Source organism: Xiphias gladius, chromosome 15 (genome assembly GCF_016859285.1).
Source record: "Xiphias gladius isolate SHS-SW01 ecotype Sanya breed wild chromosome 15, ASM1685928v1, whole genome shotgun sequence".
NCBI classification, from domain to species: domain Eukaryota; kingdom Metazoa; phylum Chordata; class Actinopteri; order Istiophoriformes; family Xiphiidae; genus Xiphias; species Xiphias gladius.
This window is the reverse complement of record NC_053414.1, coordinates 26,481,051-26,495,738: the sequence shown is the minus strand read 5'-3', so window position 1 is coordinate 26,495,738 and position 14,688 is coordinate 26,481,051. Positions and strand designations below refer to the sequence as shown.

General features: G+C 41.0%; 1 protein-coding gene across 2 annotated transcripts; it reads left to right on the top strand.

The window, feature by feature from the left end:
- Window positions 1-148: 148 nt before the first annotated feature.
- Window positions 149-12,778, top strand: zgc:195282 (uncharacterized protein LOC100192223 homolog). 2 transcript variants are annotated; one of them, XM_040146766.1, is made up of 4 exons: window positions 149-306; window positions 12,290-12,384; window positions 12,506-12,560; window positions 12,657-12,778. In XM_040146766.1, the coding sequence occupies exons 1-4, from the start codon at window positions 225-227 to the stop codon at window positions 12,665-12,667; spliced, it is 243 nt and encodes an 80-aa protein (XP_040002700.1). In that variant the 5' UTR covers window positions 149-224; the 3' UTR covers window positions 12,668-12,778. The 2 variants fall into 2 exon arrangements, with proteins under 2 accessions (XP_040002700.1, XP_040002701.1); XM_040146767.1 differs by lacking the exon at window positions 149-306 and adding an exon at window positions 11,031-11,199.
- Window positions 12,779-14,688: the final 1,910 nt, after the last annotated feature.

Genomic DNA, 14,688 nt, shown 5'->3' with positions numbered 1-14,688 from the left:
AGGCTAAAAGGGGCTTTAAATTATTTATTTACAAATAGCAAGCCTACCCATTGCAGCTGTTTCCTCTGGAGCCGAAAGTTTGCTTTAAAAATAAGTATTCGCTGTGTTTGCAAAAGTTATATCGGCTACCATCTCACGGAAGCTAGAAGACAAGACAGATAGAAGTAAAGAAAAGAGCGGCGAACATCGAAAAAATAGGTTTATTTAGGACTGACCTGAAATAAATGAGTCTGATGCAATTTAGACCATCAAGGCTAAAAGGAGTGTGTTTGTGGGACCTACGACAAATTTCTCACTGCAGAACAGGTTTGTGCATGTGTCTACACAAACCAGCTGCGCTGGTTATGTTATTACAATGGTAAAATATGTTGGAATATGGCAATTTCTTATATTTTTTTCCAGCAATAGTGAAGCTAGAGAGAGCGTAACACTTTTTTGTGGAAACATTTAAGAGCTGTTGTTTCAGAGGTTAAGGAAATGGCCTGCATATGACATAAACTAGTGTAAATAATGTGCAGTGTTGATATTCTATGCAAGTGGGTGTGAGATGGTGTGATGGATGGCATATGAGGAGAAACGTGTGTGATCTATGTCGGCCTGTCTGCCCTGCCCTCTCTCACACTCACACACATACCCACACATGCACACACACTCCTAAACCCATCCCAGTCCATCTCACCTCCCATACCCTAGCGCCTTGGCCTTGTTCTCTCATTTCACATACACTCAATCCCAACCCATCAACACCACTCCTAATACACACATGCCCCCAACACACACAGACACATTCTCTCCTCATTACACTCCCTTTCCCTACTTTGATGATATGCAAATATCCTCCCACCCTACTTCCCTCACTCCTCCTCTCCTCTCTCCCGCAAGCAGCAAGCCTCCACACACACACACACACACACACACACACACACATCGCACACACTCACACACAGGCTAATGCGCTGTGGCAGCGTCCACAGACAGGCGGGGAGGATCAATTTTTCACCCAGTGTGCTACCGATATTCATAAGATAAGGCCACAGAAGAGAGAGGAGAGAGAAAGGTGGGGGAAGGAATGGGAGCGGCAGAGATGGGGATAAGGAAAATGGCGAGTTGGAGTAGGCAGAGGAGTTAGAAGAAAAGGTGTCCAGGAAAAAGGGTGAGTGGGAAGCAGAGTGAGCGGAAAGGGGAAGAAGACTAGGGAACAGTTAGTAAGGAGAGAGAGCTCGGGTGAGAAAGTGGAGAGGGTGGGGAAGTCTCGTGGGTGTGTGGGAGGGTGGAGGCAGGATGAGTAAGTGGGTTAGGGGTGGTAGGAAAGGGGGATGGGGTGTAGAGAGGGCTCTGGGGGATGGGGTTGGGAATGGATGGGGTGGTAAGGGAAAAAGAGGGATGGAGTGTGTGTGTGTGTGTGTGTGTGTGTGTGTGTGTGTGTGTGTGTGTGTGTGGGTTGGGGGGGTTATTTTGCTGACGTGCTCTCTTATTGGCTTGTTCAAACGCTGGGGGAGGGGCAGCCACAAACCATACTCTCACCAGCTGTAGGGAAGAGCAGAGAAACAAAGAGAGAGAGAGATTGGAGGGAGGGGGGCAGATATGTGTTTTAATGTTGATATTCTGGTCTAATTAGATTCCTGACTAAGTGGCGGAATGAATGGTGCTGATCAGATAGAAATGGGCATAGTAGAAGAGGGAGCGGGCTTTGCTTGAGTGGGACTATCCTGTTTTTAGTGAACACAAGGCGTTCTTGATATATAATTCAATTTCACTTGTTAGACAGAGAGGAGCAAATTGCCAACACAGTCTCTTTTGGATACATTCAAACTCACATTGTGTAGAAAAAGACTGAGTGTCCTCTGAGGAGCAGCTGAATTTTAGATAGCATGTCACTGCTTTAATGCCTTTTTCATTACCTAATGGTTATGCAATATGTTTTTGAAGGTTATATTTGACAATAAAGACATTCCAAATGATAAGAGTGTTTGAAATTTGTTAATCTAGATACCAAGTTCACTGCAAAAAGGATGCACATATGGCCTATCATATGTTTGTGAAATCCATATGTAAAAATTTAGAAATACTTAACTTGTCTGAAAACACGTCCATAAAATTAAAAAAAAAAAAAGAAGAAGATTAAGTAGAGAGCAAGAAGAGCATAGAAATAGAAATACCATTCCAGCACACACAAGAAGGCAGATTGAGAGCCATGTGTTTGTGGAGCCCAGCTGAACCCCGCCTGCTAAACCAGTCCGCTGGCTGTGACAGACTGACAGGCAGGGAAATAGAGAGGGTTGTGTGTTTGTGTGTGTGTGTGTGTGTGTGTGTGTGTGTGTGTGTGTGTGTGTGTGTGTGTGTGTGTGTGTGTGTGTGTGTGTGTGTGTGTGTGTGTATGTGTGTGAGAGAGAGTGAGTGAGTATTTGTTAGAAGAGAACAAGACAAAAAAAAATAGAGGAGGAATTGAGACAAAGAGGCAGAATGACCAATGTAGACAGAGAAAAAAATGCAAAGAAACGAGACAACTAAGAGAGACATAGCGACATAGAGAAATATACAAAGAGAAGAGAGAGGGACGCATACTGTATTCATACATGGAGAATGAGAGAGAGAGAGAGAGAGAGAGCACAGAGTAGAGGAAGCCAAGCTTTCTGTGGCTTAGCCAGACTGGAGCGGTGGGACTTGGCTGGCTGTGGACCCTTGGCTTCACTATTAAAGCAAGAGAGAAAAAAAATCACAGTCAAAAAATGAAAAGGGCAAAGAGCTATGCCAAGAATGCACAGGCAAGAAGCAACACATTAGGTTCTTTCCTTCTGCCTGCCTCTCTGTTTCCCCAAGCAGATCTAAACAAAAGGTAGGACCAGCCTGGAGAACTGAGTACTATACACTCAGAACCCCGCTGAGTGACTGAGGTCAGCTCTGGAAGTTTGAAACCATGTATAATCATCATCCCCGTAATATACAGTTTTCCTTTTTTGTTTCCCCTTAAGTAGCTTCAAGGTTGTTAAAATCATCTTATTCCACACTGTCTAACTGCATGTATGAGCTAGTTCCAAGTCTTCATTGAAGCTTTATGATGTTTACACTGAGTGAAATATTTTAGACCCAAGAAAGACTTCTTTATGGTGGCATCATTAAATCAAATGGAAATATTTTAGATGTCTTGTGAATCATTTTATATAATTTTCCCCCAAATTCAGTCTGACCTATTTGGTATCTTTTCAAACTTTGCAGTCTCTACTACAATTTAAAATAAAGTTCTGTGGGTTTTAACAATGTTTGGCCGAACAGGATTGACAAGGATTAATGAAATAAAACAATGAATATAAATTGGTAGCAGTAAAATCAGGTGTATTGGAGGACAGATTAAAATACTGTAAACTGAGAGACCAAGTGACCAAATTGAACAGAAGGAAGAAGAAAGAATATTATATGGAAATAATTAATAGTATTAAATATTATGCTAAACTGTGAAATCCTTTGGATGAAATCGTGGGAAGGAAGAAAAATGCATGTGCCTCTTTTGTTAAATCAGATGGAATGATTTTAACTAAATGCCAAGATGTCACTAACTGTTTTAACAACTTTGTCAGCAATAGGGTGAACATTCTGAGGTAGAGCCTAGGTAGCACTGATTCCAACCCTTGTGAAGTGATAAGTAATGAAATAAGGGATGGTAAAAGAAAAGATTGTATGTTCCAATTCAACTGTGTAGAGGATAGAGATGTTAAGAAATCGCTGAAAAGTCTTCCTGATAATGGCAGCACAGGCCCAGACAATTTTGACAGCAAGGTGCTAAACATCGCTGCTGATTCAGGTCCCTAAAGTCACATATTGAATAGATGTCTGCTATGTAGGATGTATCCTAGGCTGTGGAAGGAGGAAAAAATCATTCCGTTGCTTAGGGGTAATAACATACTATTCAGTGGGCCTAATAGTAGACCTGTAAGTATTCTTCTTGTGCTTAGCAAGGTTATGGAGAGGATTATTTATGTTCGGATCTAAGACTACTTTAACGATAACAGCTTGATTACCAAATATCAACGTGCATACAGATAGAGTTACTCAACCTGTACAGCACTTATACAAATGACAGATGACTGGTAAAGGGAGATTGATAACTCAAAAATATTGGGAGCGGTTTTGTTAGATTTCAGGGGCCACCTTTGATGACATTGATCATGTGATTTTTAACTGAAAAGCTTCAGTGTTATGGCTTTAGTTCATCCATGACTGCATTGATGAAGAGTTATCTTTCCTCTACAACACAGAGTGTCTTTTACAATTGTAGTCTATCAGGCTGGAGTAGTTTAATAGCCTATACCTCAAGGAAGTTGTTTGGGACCACTCTTCTTTTCAGTTTTTATTAATGACTTGCCCTCTGCTGTGAAAAAAGCAGGAATAACAATGTACGCTGACAATTCCAGTGAATATTATGCAGCAACCACATTCAAACAAGTAAATCAAGTTTTGTCTAGTGAGTTGAATATAGTATATGATTGGATTAAAACAAATAAATTAGCCTTAATTATATCCAAAACTAAAGGTATCATCTTTTGGTCACGACACAAATTGGTTTCTAAGCCTAAACTGGTGCTATCCATATCCGGTCCATACAACAGGTGGACAAAGCTACATTGTTGGGCCTAGTCCTTCACAGTCATCCATCATGGACCGAGCACATTAATACAATTGTTAGTAAAATAGGCTGGAGTATTGCAGTCACAAGAAAGTTTTCTCCCTATGGACAGTCACATATGCTGGGTCAACCATACTTTTCAACAGTGTGGTCGTCTGCATCTAAAACAAACTTTTGCAAAATTACAAGTAGCACAAAACAAGGCTGTCAGATTTGTTCTGGGCTGCTCTATTGGAACTAGCACCAGAAAGTTGCAATCCAACCTGTCATGGCTCACCATTAAGCAAAGGATTTACTTAAGCATGGCCACATTGTTCAGCTGTACCATTAACTTAACGATGCCAGCATTTATATTCGAACATAGAGTTTACTGCAGAAACATAACCACAACACCAGGTTGGCTGGTAACAGTCATATTGTGGTACCCAGTCCAAGAACTAACTCGTTGAAAAAAAAAAGTCATTTACAGAGCTATAACAAATTGGAATAACTTACATCTTAATATCCACCTCATAAAAAATAAATCATCCTTTAAAGGAATATGCAGAGGCATTTGTTGGCATGCAGATGACAGACTGAATAGTAGGATGTATAAATGATATAACAGATATAATATTTGTGTTTTGCTTTATATTAGATATAATTTGCATGAGTTGAGGCTGATGGTAATGTCATTAGTTTTGCAGGTGTTTTACTCATTAGAAACATGACCTGATGATGAAGCTAAGGGAAATCAAGGAAATCTCCAAAGTTATTTTATTTGAATTCATCCTGACGGGGGTATGAATGTCTGTACCAAAATTTGTGCCAATCCATATGGTGGATGTTGAGAAATTTTACCGAGTAAGTCAAAATTGTGTCCTGCAAATGGCACCCGATTTACTAGATTTCATGGAAATCAATCCAATAGTCGTAAAGACATTTCAAATAAAAGTTCAGGTGACACTAGAAGAAAAGTCAGGAGATCTCCAAACTCGATATGATTCATCTTCTGGGGACCATGAATGTCTGTACAAAATTTCATGGCAATCCATCTAATAATTGTTGAGATTTTTCAGTCCAGACCAAAAGGGTGGATCAGCCGACTTGCCACTAGCATGGCCAAAAATGTTTTGCTTGGCTTGGCCTTTACTGTGTTTATTCTCTCTTGTTAAGCAGTCTTGAGGCTAATGGCATCACAGCAACAAATGCACCATGCTAGAAGTTCAGTTCTTGGTATTTATGGCATGGCATGTGTTAGTAGCTGTTGCTTGCGTGCGTGTGTGGTATTTCAAGAGCTCTTTAGCCATTTGGGGGATTGGCACTGCATATCAGCCTTATAGTGAATTAAATGCCAGAGTGTCCTCATCACCTGTTTAATTTATGGTACTGGCACACACACACAAACAAGCAAACAAACAAACACACACACACACACACAAACACTTTTGTGTGTGTGTACTTCTATCTTTTTGAGGATACTCATTTACATAATGGATTCCATAGCCCCTTACCCTATCCTTGACCATCACAACTAAATGCCTAACCAAAAGCTAAACCTGATTCTAACCTGAGCCGTAAAACCAAGTCAAACAGCCCTTTGAAGGTGTGTCAGAAAGTGACCAAAATGTCCACATTATTCTCACTCCAATGGTCTAAAACTCAAACTGGTCATCACAATGTCTAGTCATATAAGTACACACACACACACACACACACACACACACACACACTCTCTCTCTCTCTCTCTCTCTCTCTCTCTCTCACACACACACACACACACGCACACACATGCACACACACACACACACACACACACACACACACAGTACATCCCTCCATTGGTTTCTGCACACACCATAGAAAACAACAGAATATCGTATCATGAAAACTTGACTGACCCAGCCACTCAGAGCTACTAATCATGTAGTAATAGTCACCATGCCATAATCATATCGCTACATAGAGGTATGAGAGGACTTATAGGCTTTGCCAGATTAATTGTGAAAAACAAGGACTTATTTTCCTGATTTTTCCATTCGCTGATACCCTAAGTAGAGGATTATAGCCTTTAGATCGTCTGACTCCAGAATGGCCGTCACAGAGGGGGATATTTGTGGAAAAACACACAGCAGAAATGGGTCACCACACCATGGTGCACAGTGCACCAAAATATCCATCCAACTGTGCCAAATGAGCACCAGAATGGCTTTGTGACAGTAAAAGGGTGAAAGAATTTTTTTTTGGTTTTGGCTTGGTTAGAAAAGCTTAAGCTGTTTGCTTTTCTTTGACATTATGATAATTCACAAGAGGCAAAGAAAAGTAAATGTGAAAACTGATATTTTTACAACAAATGAAAATATCAGAGAAAAGCAAAAAAGTTTTTCCTCTATACCTAAAACAGATATCACAAAGCAGATTACCATGTGGTCCTTTGGTTACCTTCATCTGTCTAATGCTTGAAATGCTGCTTGATTTTGTTTGCCATATGTCTTGTACTGTGAGGCTGATTGTGTGTATGCAGCTGAGATGCAACCCCAAAGCCATGTCATATTCTGGGCTTGGAGGAGAAAGGAGGATGCCAAGAACTGAAACGTGATAACGAGTGGGTGTGTGAGAGTGAGTGGGGGAAAAGGAATCCTTCCAAAGGCTCCTTTTTTTCTCTTTGTATGTGAGTGTGCGTTCATGTGTACGCACATGTGATCAAGAGTGCATTTATGTGTGGGAAGAAGGAATCCTTCCAGCCGTTTTCTTTCCTGAGCCTCTTCCTGAGGTGCCCCCCCACTCCCCACCCCACCCCACACACACACACACACACACACACACACACACACACAGTTCCCAAAGCCGGCGTCGGAGGGTTTGGCCTCGGCAAGAGCCAACCCACCAGAGGACACGGAGGAGAGGAGCCAGTGTTTCTCTCCCTCACTCTCCTCCGAGCTCTGCCTGTGTCCACCACTCACTGAATGTTACTATAAATCCTGTTCACACACACATACAGGCAAACAAATATTCCCACATCTCTCCATCCAGTGTGTGTGTTGGTGTATCTCATATGACTTGGCAAAAGTGAACCATGCATATGTGTGTGCTAGTGCGGGAATGTGTGTGTTAAGTTGAGTTTTGGCAGTTTCCTCAACACAGTCTTACCAAAAGATCCACAGGGAAATGTGGTTTTTAACGCCCCCTCTCTTCTCTCCTCTTGTTTCCTTTCTCTCTCCATTTCACAATTACATGGCCTCTGTTTCTCCATACTCTGCTCCCTCTTTCTTTTTAATCTTATCCCTTTCCCTTCAATTCTGTTCTATTTCCCTCAAATTTAACCTGTGGAAATCCTCCCTTCCTCTCCTTCTAGCTGGTCCTTCTCACTCTGATAACACAAATCTTTGCTTTCACTCTCTGCTCTCTATTAAAATCACAACATCATCATTTGCATCAAAAAACATTGTAAGCTAGGCCTGCATATAGGCCTCCAATTCAGGATGTAACTCTCCTAGCACTGTCCACACACAATGAATGCTGATGGAGAGACATGATAGGTTATCCTGTAGGGAAGGCTGGTCAGATGAAATAGCTACTTGGTATTCCATCCCTCTGCAAAGCATGACACACAGGAGAGGGATGCTGGCAAATATGCAAATGATGAAATACTTCATATATTTTGTGGCACTCTGAAGTTCATCAGCAGAACAACAGAAATTGTATGTAGATGTATTTGTGATGTTTGAGGGCTGTGAAAATATGTTTGTCAGATATATTCATTCATTTATTCATGTATTTATTTGCATGTACATATATATACGTACATGCAAATAAATACATGCATATATTTGCTACTCTATTCTTGTACTTCATTACATTTTAGAGGGAAATATTGCACTCACTTACTCCCTTTTTTATACGACAACTATAGTTATTAGTTAATTTTAGGATCTATCTTTATATTTATGAGGAATTTATAAAATGTATAACATAAAAACGTAGATATAATATAAAATATGATGCATTGTTGTGGATTAAACTGTATTTATAAATATTGTGTTTCTTTCATTTAAAACAACTTTTGGACACCTTCAAGATGAAATTTGTTTTTGAGCTGATTTGTGCTGTTTTAAAATCTACAGTCTCTGAATTTTACAGCTTTATATTTAATATACAGTAGTGTCCTGGGTTCTTGATAAGTGGTTTTAATTAGAATTTTCATAGCTCTTTTTTAAAGGGCATATAAAAAGAGTGTATAAAAAGTATAAAATAAAATTTGTGTCCTCTCCCATACTTCCAACACATGTATGGAAGCATAGGTCAAGAATACAAAGTGTATGATGTAGCTTGATTTGAAAAATCCTTATACAGTATGCAACAGACTGCTCTGACATAATTTACATGTGGTTTCCTGCACATTCAGTCCAAAGAATTTCATTTCAGACACTCTTTGAATTTCAACATCACTTATCACATCTCTTAAGTTTGCTTGGTAAATCTGTTACACGATTACCAAAGACGATGAATGTAGTCTTACTTAAATTCAGAGAAAAAATCTAAGCAACTCTTTAGAAGTTTTCAAATCTTTTTCTATATTATCCAAAAAAAAAATTCTTACCACAACAATATAAAATAAAAAATAAAAATTTAAGAGTACTCCAATGGTTTAGCATTGCACTCCTAAAACATAGTCAGACAGATTTTTAAAAAAGGATTAAAATCGACGCCGCAGAACCGGAGATGTCGTCTTTCTTTATTCCACACATTCTTCTTCCTTGTCAAAACATGCCTCCTACATTTCCCGTAATGCGACTCAACGGCCGGCAGTTTGGTTGGAGGTTCAGGTGCGCCATGCCAGTAGGAGCTAATGAGCAGATCCTCTAGCCTCAAGCAAAGATGAGGAGCAGGCTACTGAGGTCCGCTGAGCTCACTTCCTTTTAACGCCACACCCCCAGATTTTTTTCATTTTCAGACTTGTAGTCTTCAGCCCCAACCAACGTTGACTCAAGTGTAATCACTTGAGGCAATTTATCAGATTTTGTCCAGCTCCCTCTGGAGCCACAAAAGGCTTTATACAACTTTTTGCACATATGCAGTAGTACTCCCCAACACCTGTGACTTGTTGAATCCGTGGAGTTCCTCTTTAAAGTTTTGGAAACGACTACGCAGCTGTAACATAACATACTGCATGTAAGCCTGCAGAAATGCATCTGTAATAATAACCCAAAAATACAATAATACTGATAAGGCCCATTTTTCATAATGAGCACTTTTGATACCTTAAGTATTTTGCTAATGTAATTCTACTTAAGTAAAATTTTGTAGGATCTGAAAACTGGTACTTCTTCCACCGTTATACTTTCCTGACTGCTACTTCATGGAGTTGTACATGTGTTTCAGTCATTCATAAGGCAAAAATGAGTTCCACTGACAGTGATAGGGATCGAACCACACAGACGTTTGCCTGTCTTCCACACTGACTTCAGCGGCCTTGTTCCCCTCTGTGAAGTTCATCAGAGTTCATCTTCTTTGTCCCCGCTGAGTTGAGGCTGGCTACTGTCTCCATCCTTGTCTCGTTCATCTCTCCTCACCCCTCTCCCTCCCCAGGTCTGCTTCCATCACATATCCCGAGGGGATAACTGCCTCCACACACACGCACACGCACACGCACACGCACACGCACACGCTCACACAAACACACACCTCCCCCGCCCCTGTCTGTCCCTCCACCAGCCCGGCCTCACCCTGCCTCTCCCTCAGCTCTTTGGCTGCAGCCTCCTTATGTGATGTCATTGAGGAGAAGTACGGCCTTTTTGGTGCGCGTGTGTTTGTGTGTGTGTGTGTGTGTGTGTGTGTGTGTGTGTGTGTGTGTGAGAATGGGCGTGTGGTGTGTGTCTGTGTGAGTCAGTGAGCGGGGGCGTGCATGTGTGTGAGTATGTGACAGGGAAAGGGAGACATAGAGAGTAAGAGAGAGGATCGACAGAAAGAAGGGAAGAAAGGCACAAGTGTCAGGTTTCCCTCACCGATTCAGCAGCTCAACTCCTTGTTTTTAATCTAGAAAAGAAGGTGAAAAGAGCAGGAAAGGAGAGGAGATAGATGGGAATTTGAGCTGCTGACAGCTGGTTTTTGTCCCTTCTCTCCTCAACCCTCTTTCTTTCTTTTTCTCTCCCTTTCCCTTACACTTTTTAGGGCAACAAGGCTGGGTCCCCAAAGCATTTGATGTAGGCAAATATAAAACTGACAGTAAAATAATTCTTATTTATGTGACTTTATACTGCATCTGTTATCATATAAAGAAGGCTTGATTAGGGATGCTTCCTGTCTCCCTTTTTTCCACTGATGATAGCATTTACTTCTCAAATCACATTTTTCTCTCTTCCTCTGACGTCTCACTCACCACATCCTGGTTCTGACTTCACAAGACACCTACATATCTACAGTTGAACGGTTTTCCTGTCAATTTTCTGTTCACACACACATTCACACGTAAGCTCTCGTAGGATATATTTTCTCACCACGCCAGCTCAAGTGCAGACCCAGGCACACACTGTATGATAAATAATTATATACCATCATGGTAAGCTACTGTCCAATCTGTGGGAAGCCTGTCTTCTTTGGTGAGTCTGACTTCTTAAATTCTTTTACTCTATGTCTTTGTCTTCCTCTGTCTGCCTGCCATTTTCTTTCTGTATGGTTCTCTATTTATTTCTAACTTTCTTTTTTGCCTTCTATCTGTGTCCGTATTTTTCTTGTTTCAATTTAATAAGAAAAGGTACAAATAAGAAAAGATTTTAATTAGGATTTTTTTTGTCAGAACTTACACAAAAATGTCTAGGGCATTAAACAAAAGTATAAAGGGACAGGTGAAAATATTATTAACAACAATAATAAAAGGGATTTCTCACAACGTTAACATTGCCTGCATACCATTAAGGTGTAACAGTGTCACTGCAATGATATTGTGCACAAACCTGACTAAATACAGCTAAACCTAACTAAGCCATTGCTAATATTATTAGTTACACCTTTGCTTTCCCTGCTATGACATGTTAAAATACCTGCCTTTAGAAAGGGCATTGCTTTCCATTTTGATATGTGCTAAAAAGGCTTAATTGGAGGATAAAAAAGACTTTCTCACTGGTTTTCTCACTAGTTCTCTTTCAAGATCCACAATAACAACAGGATGTGGGTCTAGCCAAACATGCGTGCAAGCTTGGTCTCTGGATTTCCTCCTTACCTTCTCTCTCTTTTATTTAAGCCCTCTCTCACACTCAGACCTCACTATTAGAATCACAAAAACGCTCAAACAACCTATTTCAAGTCTATTTTGCTGTTCTGTTACTGCTAGTTTTTACTTTCCTATTCATGTGCCAGCTAAGTTCAAATTCTCTGATGTGACCTGGCCTACTTACCTCTTTTCCTCCAACACCAAACTCTCTGGCCTATTTGTGCTGAAGAAAGTAACAATCTGTATATTCTGAACCAGATATCCGAATCGCACAAGCACATTTCTTGTAAATTAGATGAAAAATATGAATTAATCGAAACTGATTGTCACACATTTCAAAGAATCCAGACCTGATGTTGTGAAAATACAGAGTGTATCTGTGCAAATGCAAAATTCCTCTGACTTTTTGGTTGGAAATCCATGAAAAAATATTCCACCCTACTTCTCATTAACGCAGCCCTCATCTTTCTTTGGTCCAGGTGAGAAGAAGAGGTCCTTAGGGAGGGACTACCACCCTCTGTGTCTGAAGTGTCAAAAGTGCAACAGACAGCTCACAGCTGGACAACATGCAGAGGTATATGAGGATAATGAATGAAGACATACATAAAGTAAATAGTAAAAACAAAAAGCAATTGAATGAATAAATAGTACAAGTAAACAAATGCAGTAAATATGTCCTGGTGACTGTGTTTCAGTATGATGAGAAGCCATACTGTGCACACTGCTACCTGAAGATGTTTGGTCCAAGAGGTACTGCCTTCCCACTATGAACACACACACACACACACACTGGCACACGCATGCAATTTCTGAATCCCTTTTCTCCGTGTGAATTTCTCTTGACAGGTAACAGGTGACTGGTGTCGCCATGGCACAGTGCATCCCCCTATACAGAACCCAGACTGAGCTAAAATGGACAAATGCTGGCCTAAGAAGACACACAGGGCCTGTTTATTGGCCAAAAAAAACAAAAAAAAATCAAACTGACTTAATAAATATTAATGATAGACAGACATCTATATATTCACTTTAGTTGACTATCATTCACACCTCCACAAATGAAATATGTATAAATGTGTGATGACCACTTAATGCCATGTGTATTTGATTGCGCACTTTTATAATATAACTTAATTTTGCATGTAGAAAATCCTAAGTCAGTATTGATGAAGACCGCTTTAAACATTCAAACATCAAACCTTGGTGGATGTCTGAGTTGATGTGCTGGGGTTTGCAGACTCTGCAATCAGGAGCCCGCGAGCTCATATTTGAATGAATTCGCTCACACACTAACAAACACTCTAATCACTGACAACACACATGCACACAAGAAAATGAGTTGAGCTATAGGGTTCTACCTCTCTCCCTCATCAAGCAGTCAGGGGGGGGGAGGAGGAAGCAGGAATGGATGAGGGTGGTTGCTGTTGGCAGAGTAAGCCAGATCTTATGCCAGTAGAATTTGCTGGAATGGGTGCCACAGTGAGGCAAAGATGGATCTCACACACACACACACACACACACACACACACACACACACACACACACACACACACACACACACACACACACACACACACAGACACGCGCGCATGCATTCATGCAGTGAGTGTGTCTGCAGTGTGACTTGACTGCTGCAGGGGCTTGTCACCCAGTGGTGGGTGAAGTACAAAGGTTTCACACACACACACACACACACACACGCACGCATACATAGGGAAAGAGAGAGATGTTCTGATGTGCCTCCCTGCAAAGTGTCATATGTCAAATGAGTGACATTTCAGGTATTTGTCCTTGAAGAATGGAGGGATACAGACATAAAGGGTAAAGAGGACAGAGGCAGAAACAGTATGGAGAAAGCTGATGGACAAGGGCAGAGAGGGCTGATTAGATTATTTTAACATCTAGCAAAGAGCTAGCACAGGGATGCCTGTGTGTCTGTATAGCATGTCTTTAAACCCGTCTCTCTCCCTCTCAAGCCCTAAGATCCCTCCTTCATCCTCCCTCATCCTCTACCCCCCCCCCATGTCTCCTTCACCCCCTAACCCCCTACCTTGATAGATCACATGACTGCTGTTATACCAGCTGGCTGACTGCTCATTTGCATGTGTTTCAGCTACTCCCTTATTAGAGAGCTAGGTGGTGGTGGAGGGGGCGAGTTGTGGGTGGAGAGAGGCTGAGGGTTAAGGGAGAGTGAGGTGCTGTGCAGACCGCTGGGTGATTGAGGGGCACTGAGAGGAAAGGGGGAAAAGAGGGACACCGTTAATTTATAGGGGAGATAAGAAGAGAGAGGGGAAGTAGGGGAAATAGAGGAATGGAAAACTACTACATTAAGCCTGGCAAAGCTAATGCAGAGGTTCTTCCACCTTCATTATTCCACCTTAGGTCCACACTGAAAACTGGAGCAAAGGAAATTTTTACGATTTTTTTACCATGTGGCGGCTGCACCAGAAAAAGGCCCATTTGTTATCCTAACCTTCACGTCGGAGACAGCCTGTGGGAAGGCAGGGCATTAGGAAGGAATTACGCCTATGGTGGCCAAATATTAAGAATGATGGCACTTGATGAAGGATTAAAACTGGTCAATAAGGAGCACCACTATTTTACATCAAAGTTAAAAATAAAAAAGAACAGACTGAACAAAGTATTCAACATTTTGCAACGGTTTGGATTTATGTATCACTGTCGACACCTAGTGGCCATAAAAATGACTGCTACATATCCCCGGTAGGCAAGCAGTAACATGAATGAATAACCATTGAAGGCATCAATGTACGTGTTTGCGAGGTGTTTTAACCTTTTGATGGGGGACGATAAATTAAATATTAAAATTCCAGTGCTTCTTGTGTCAAACAGCGCCGTTTTTAATTGTGAAGTCTAA

What these genes read in the sequence shown, in the direction of transcription:
- zgc:195282 (XM_040146766.1), top strand. Translation starts at nt 225, where the DNA reads ATGAGTCTGATGCAATTTAGACCATCAAGGCTAAAAGGAGTGTGTTTG. An exon ending in AATTTCTCACTGCAGAACAG is followed by an intron (nt 307 to 12,289) that starts GTTTGTGCATGT and finishes TCTTTGGTCCAG; the next exon opens with GTGAGAAGAAGAGGTCCTTA. An exon ending in CAGCTGGACAACATGCAGAG is followed by an intron (nt 12,385 to 12,505) that starts GTATATGAGGAT and finishes ACTGTGTTTCAG; the next exon opens with TATGATGAGAAGCCATACTG.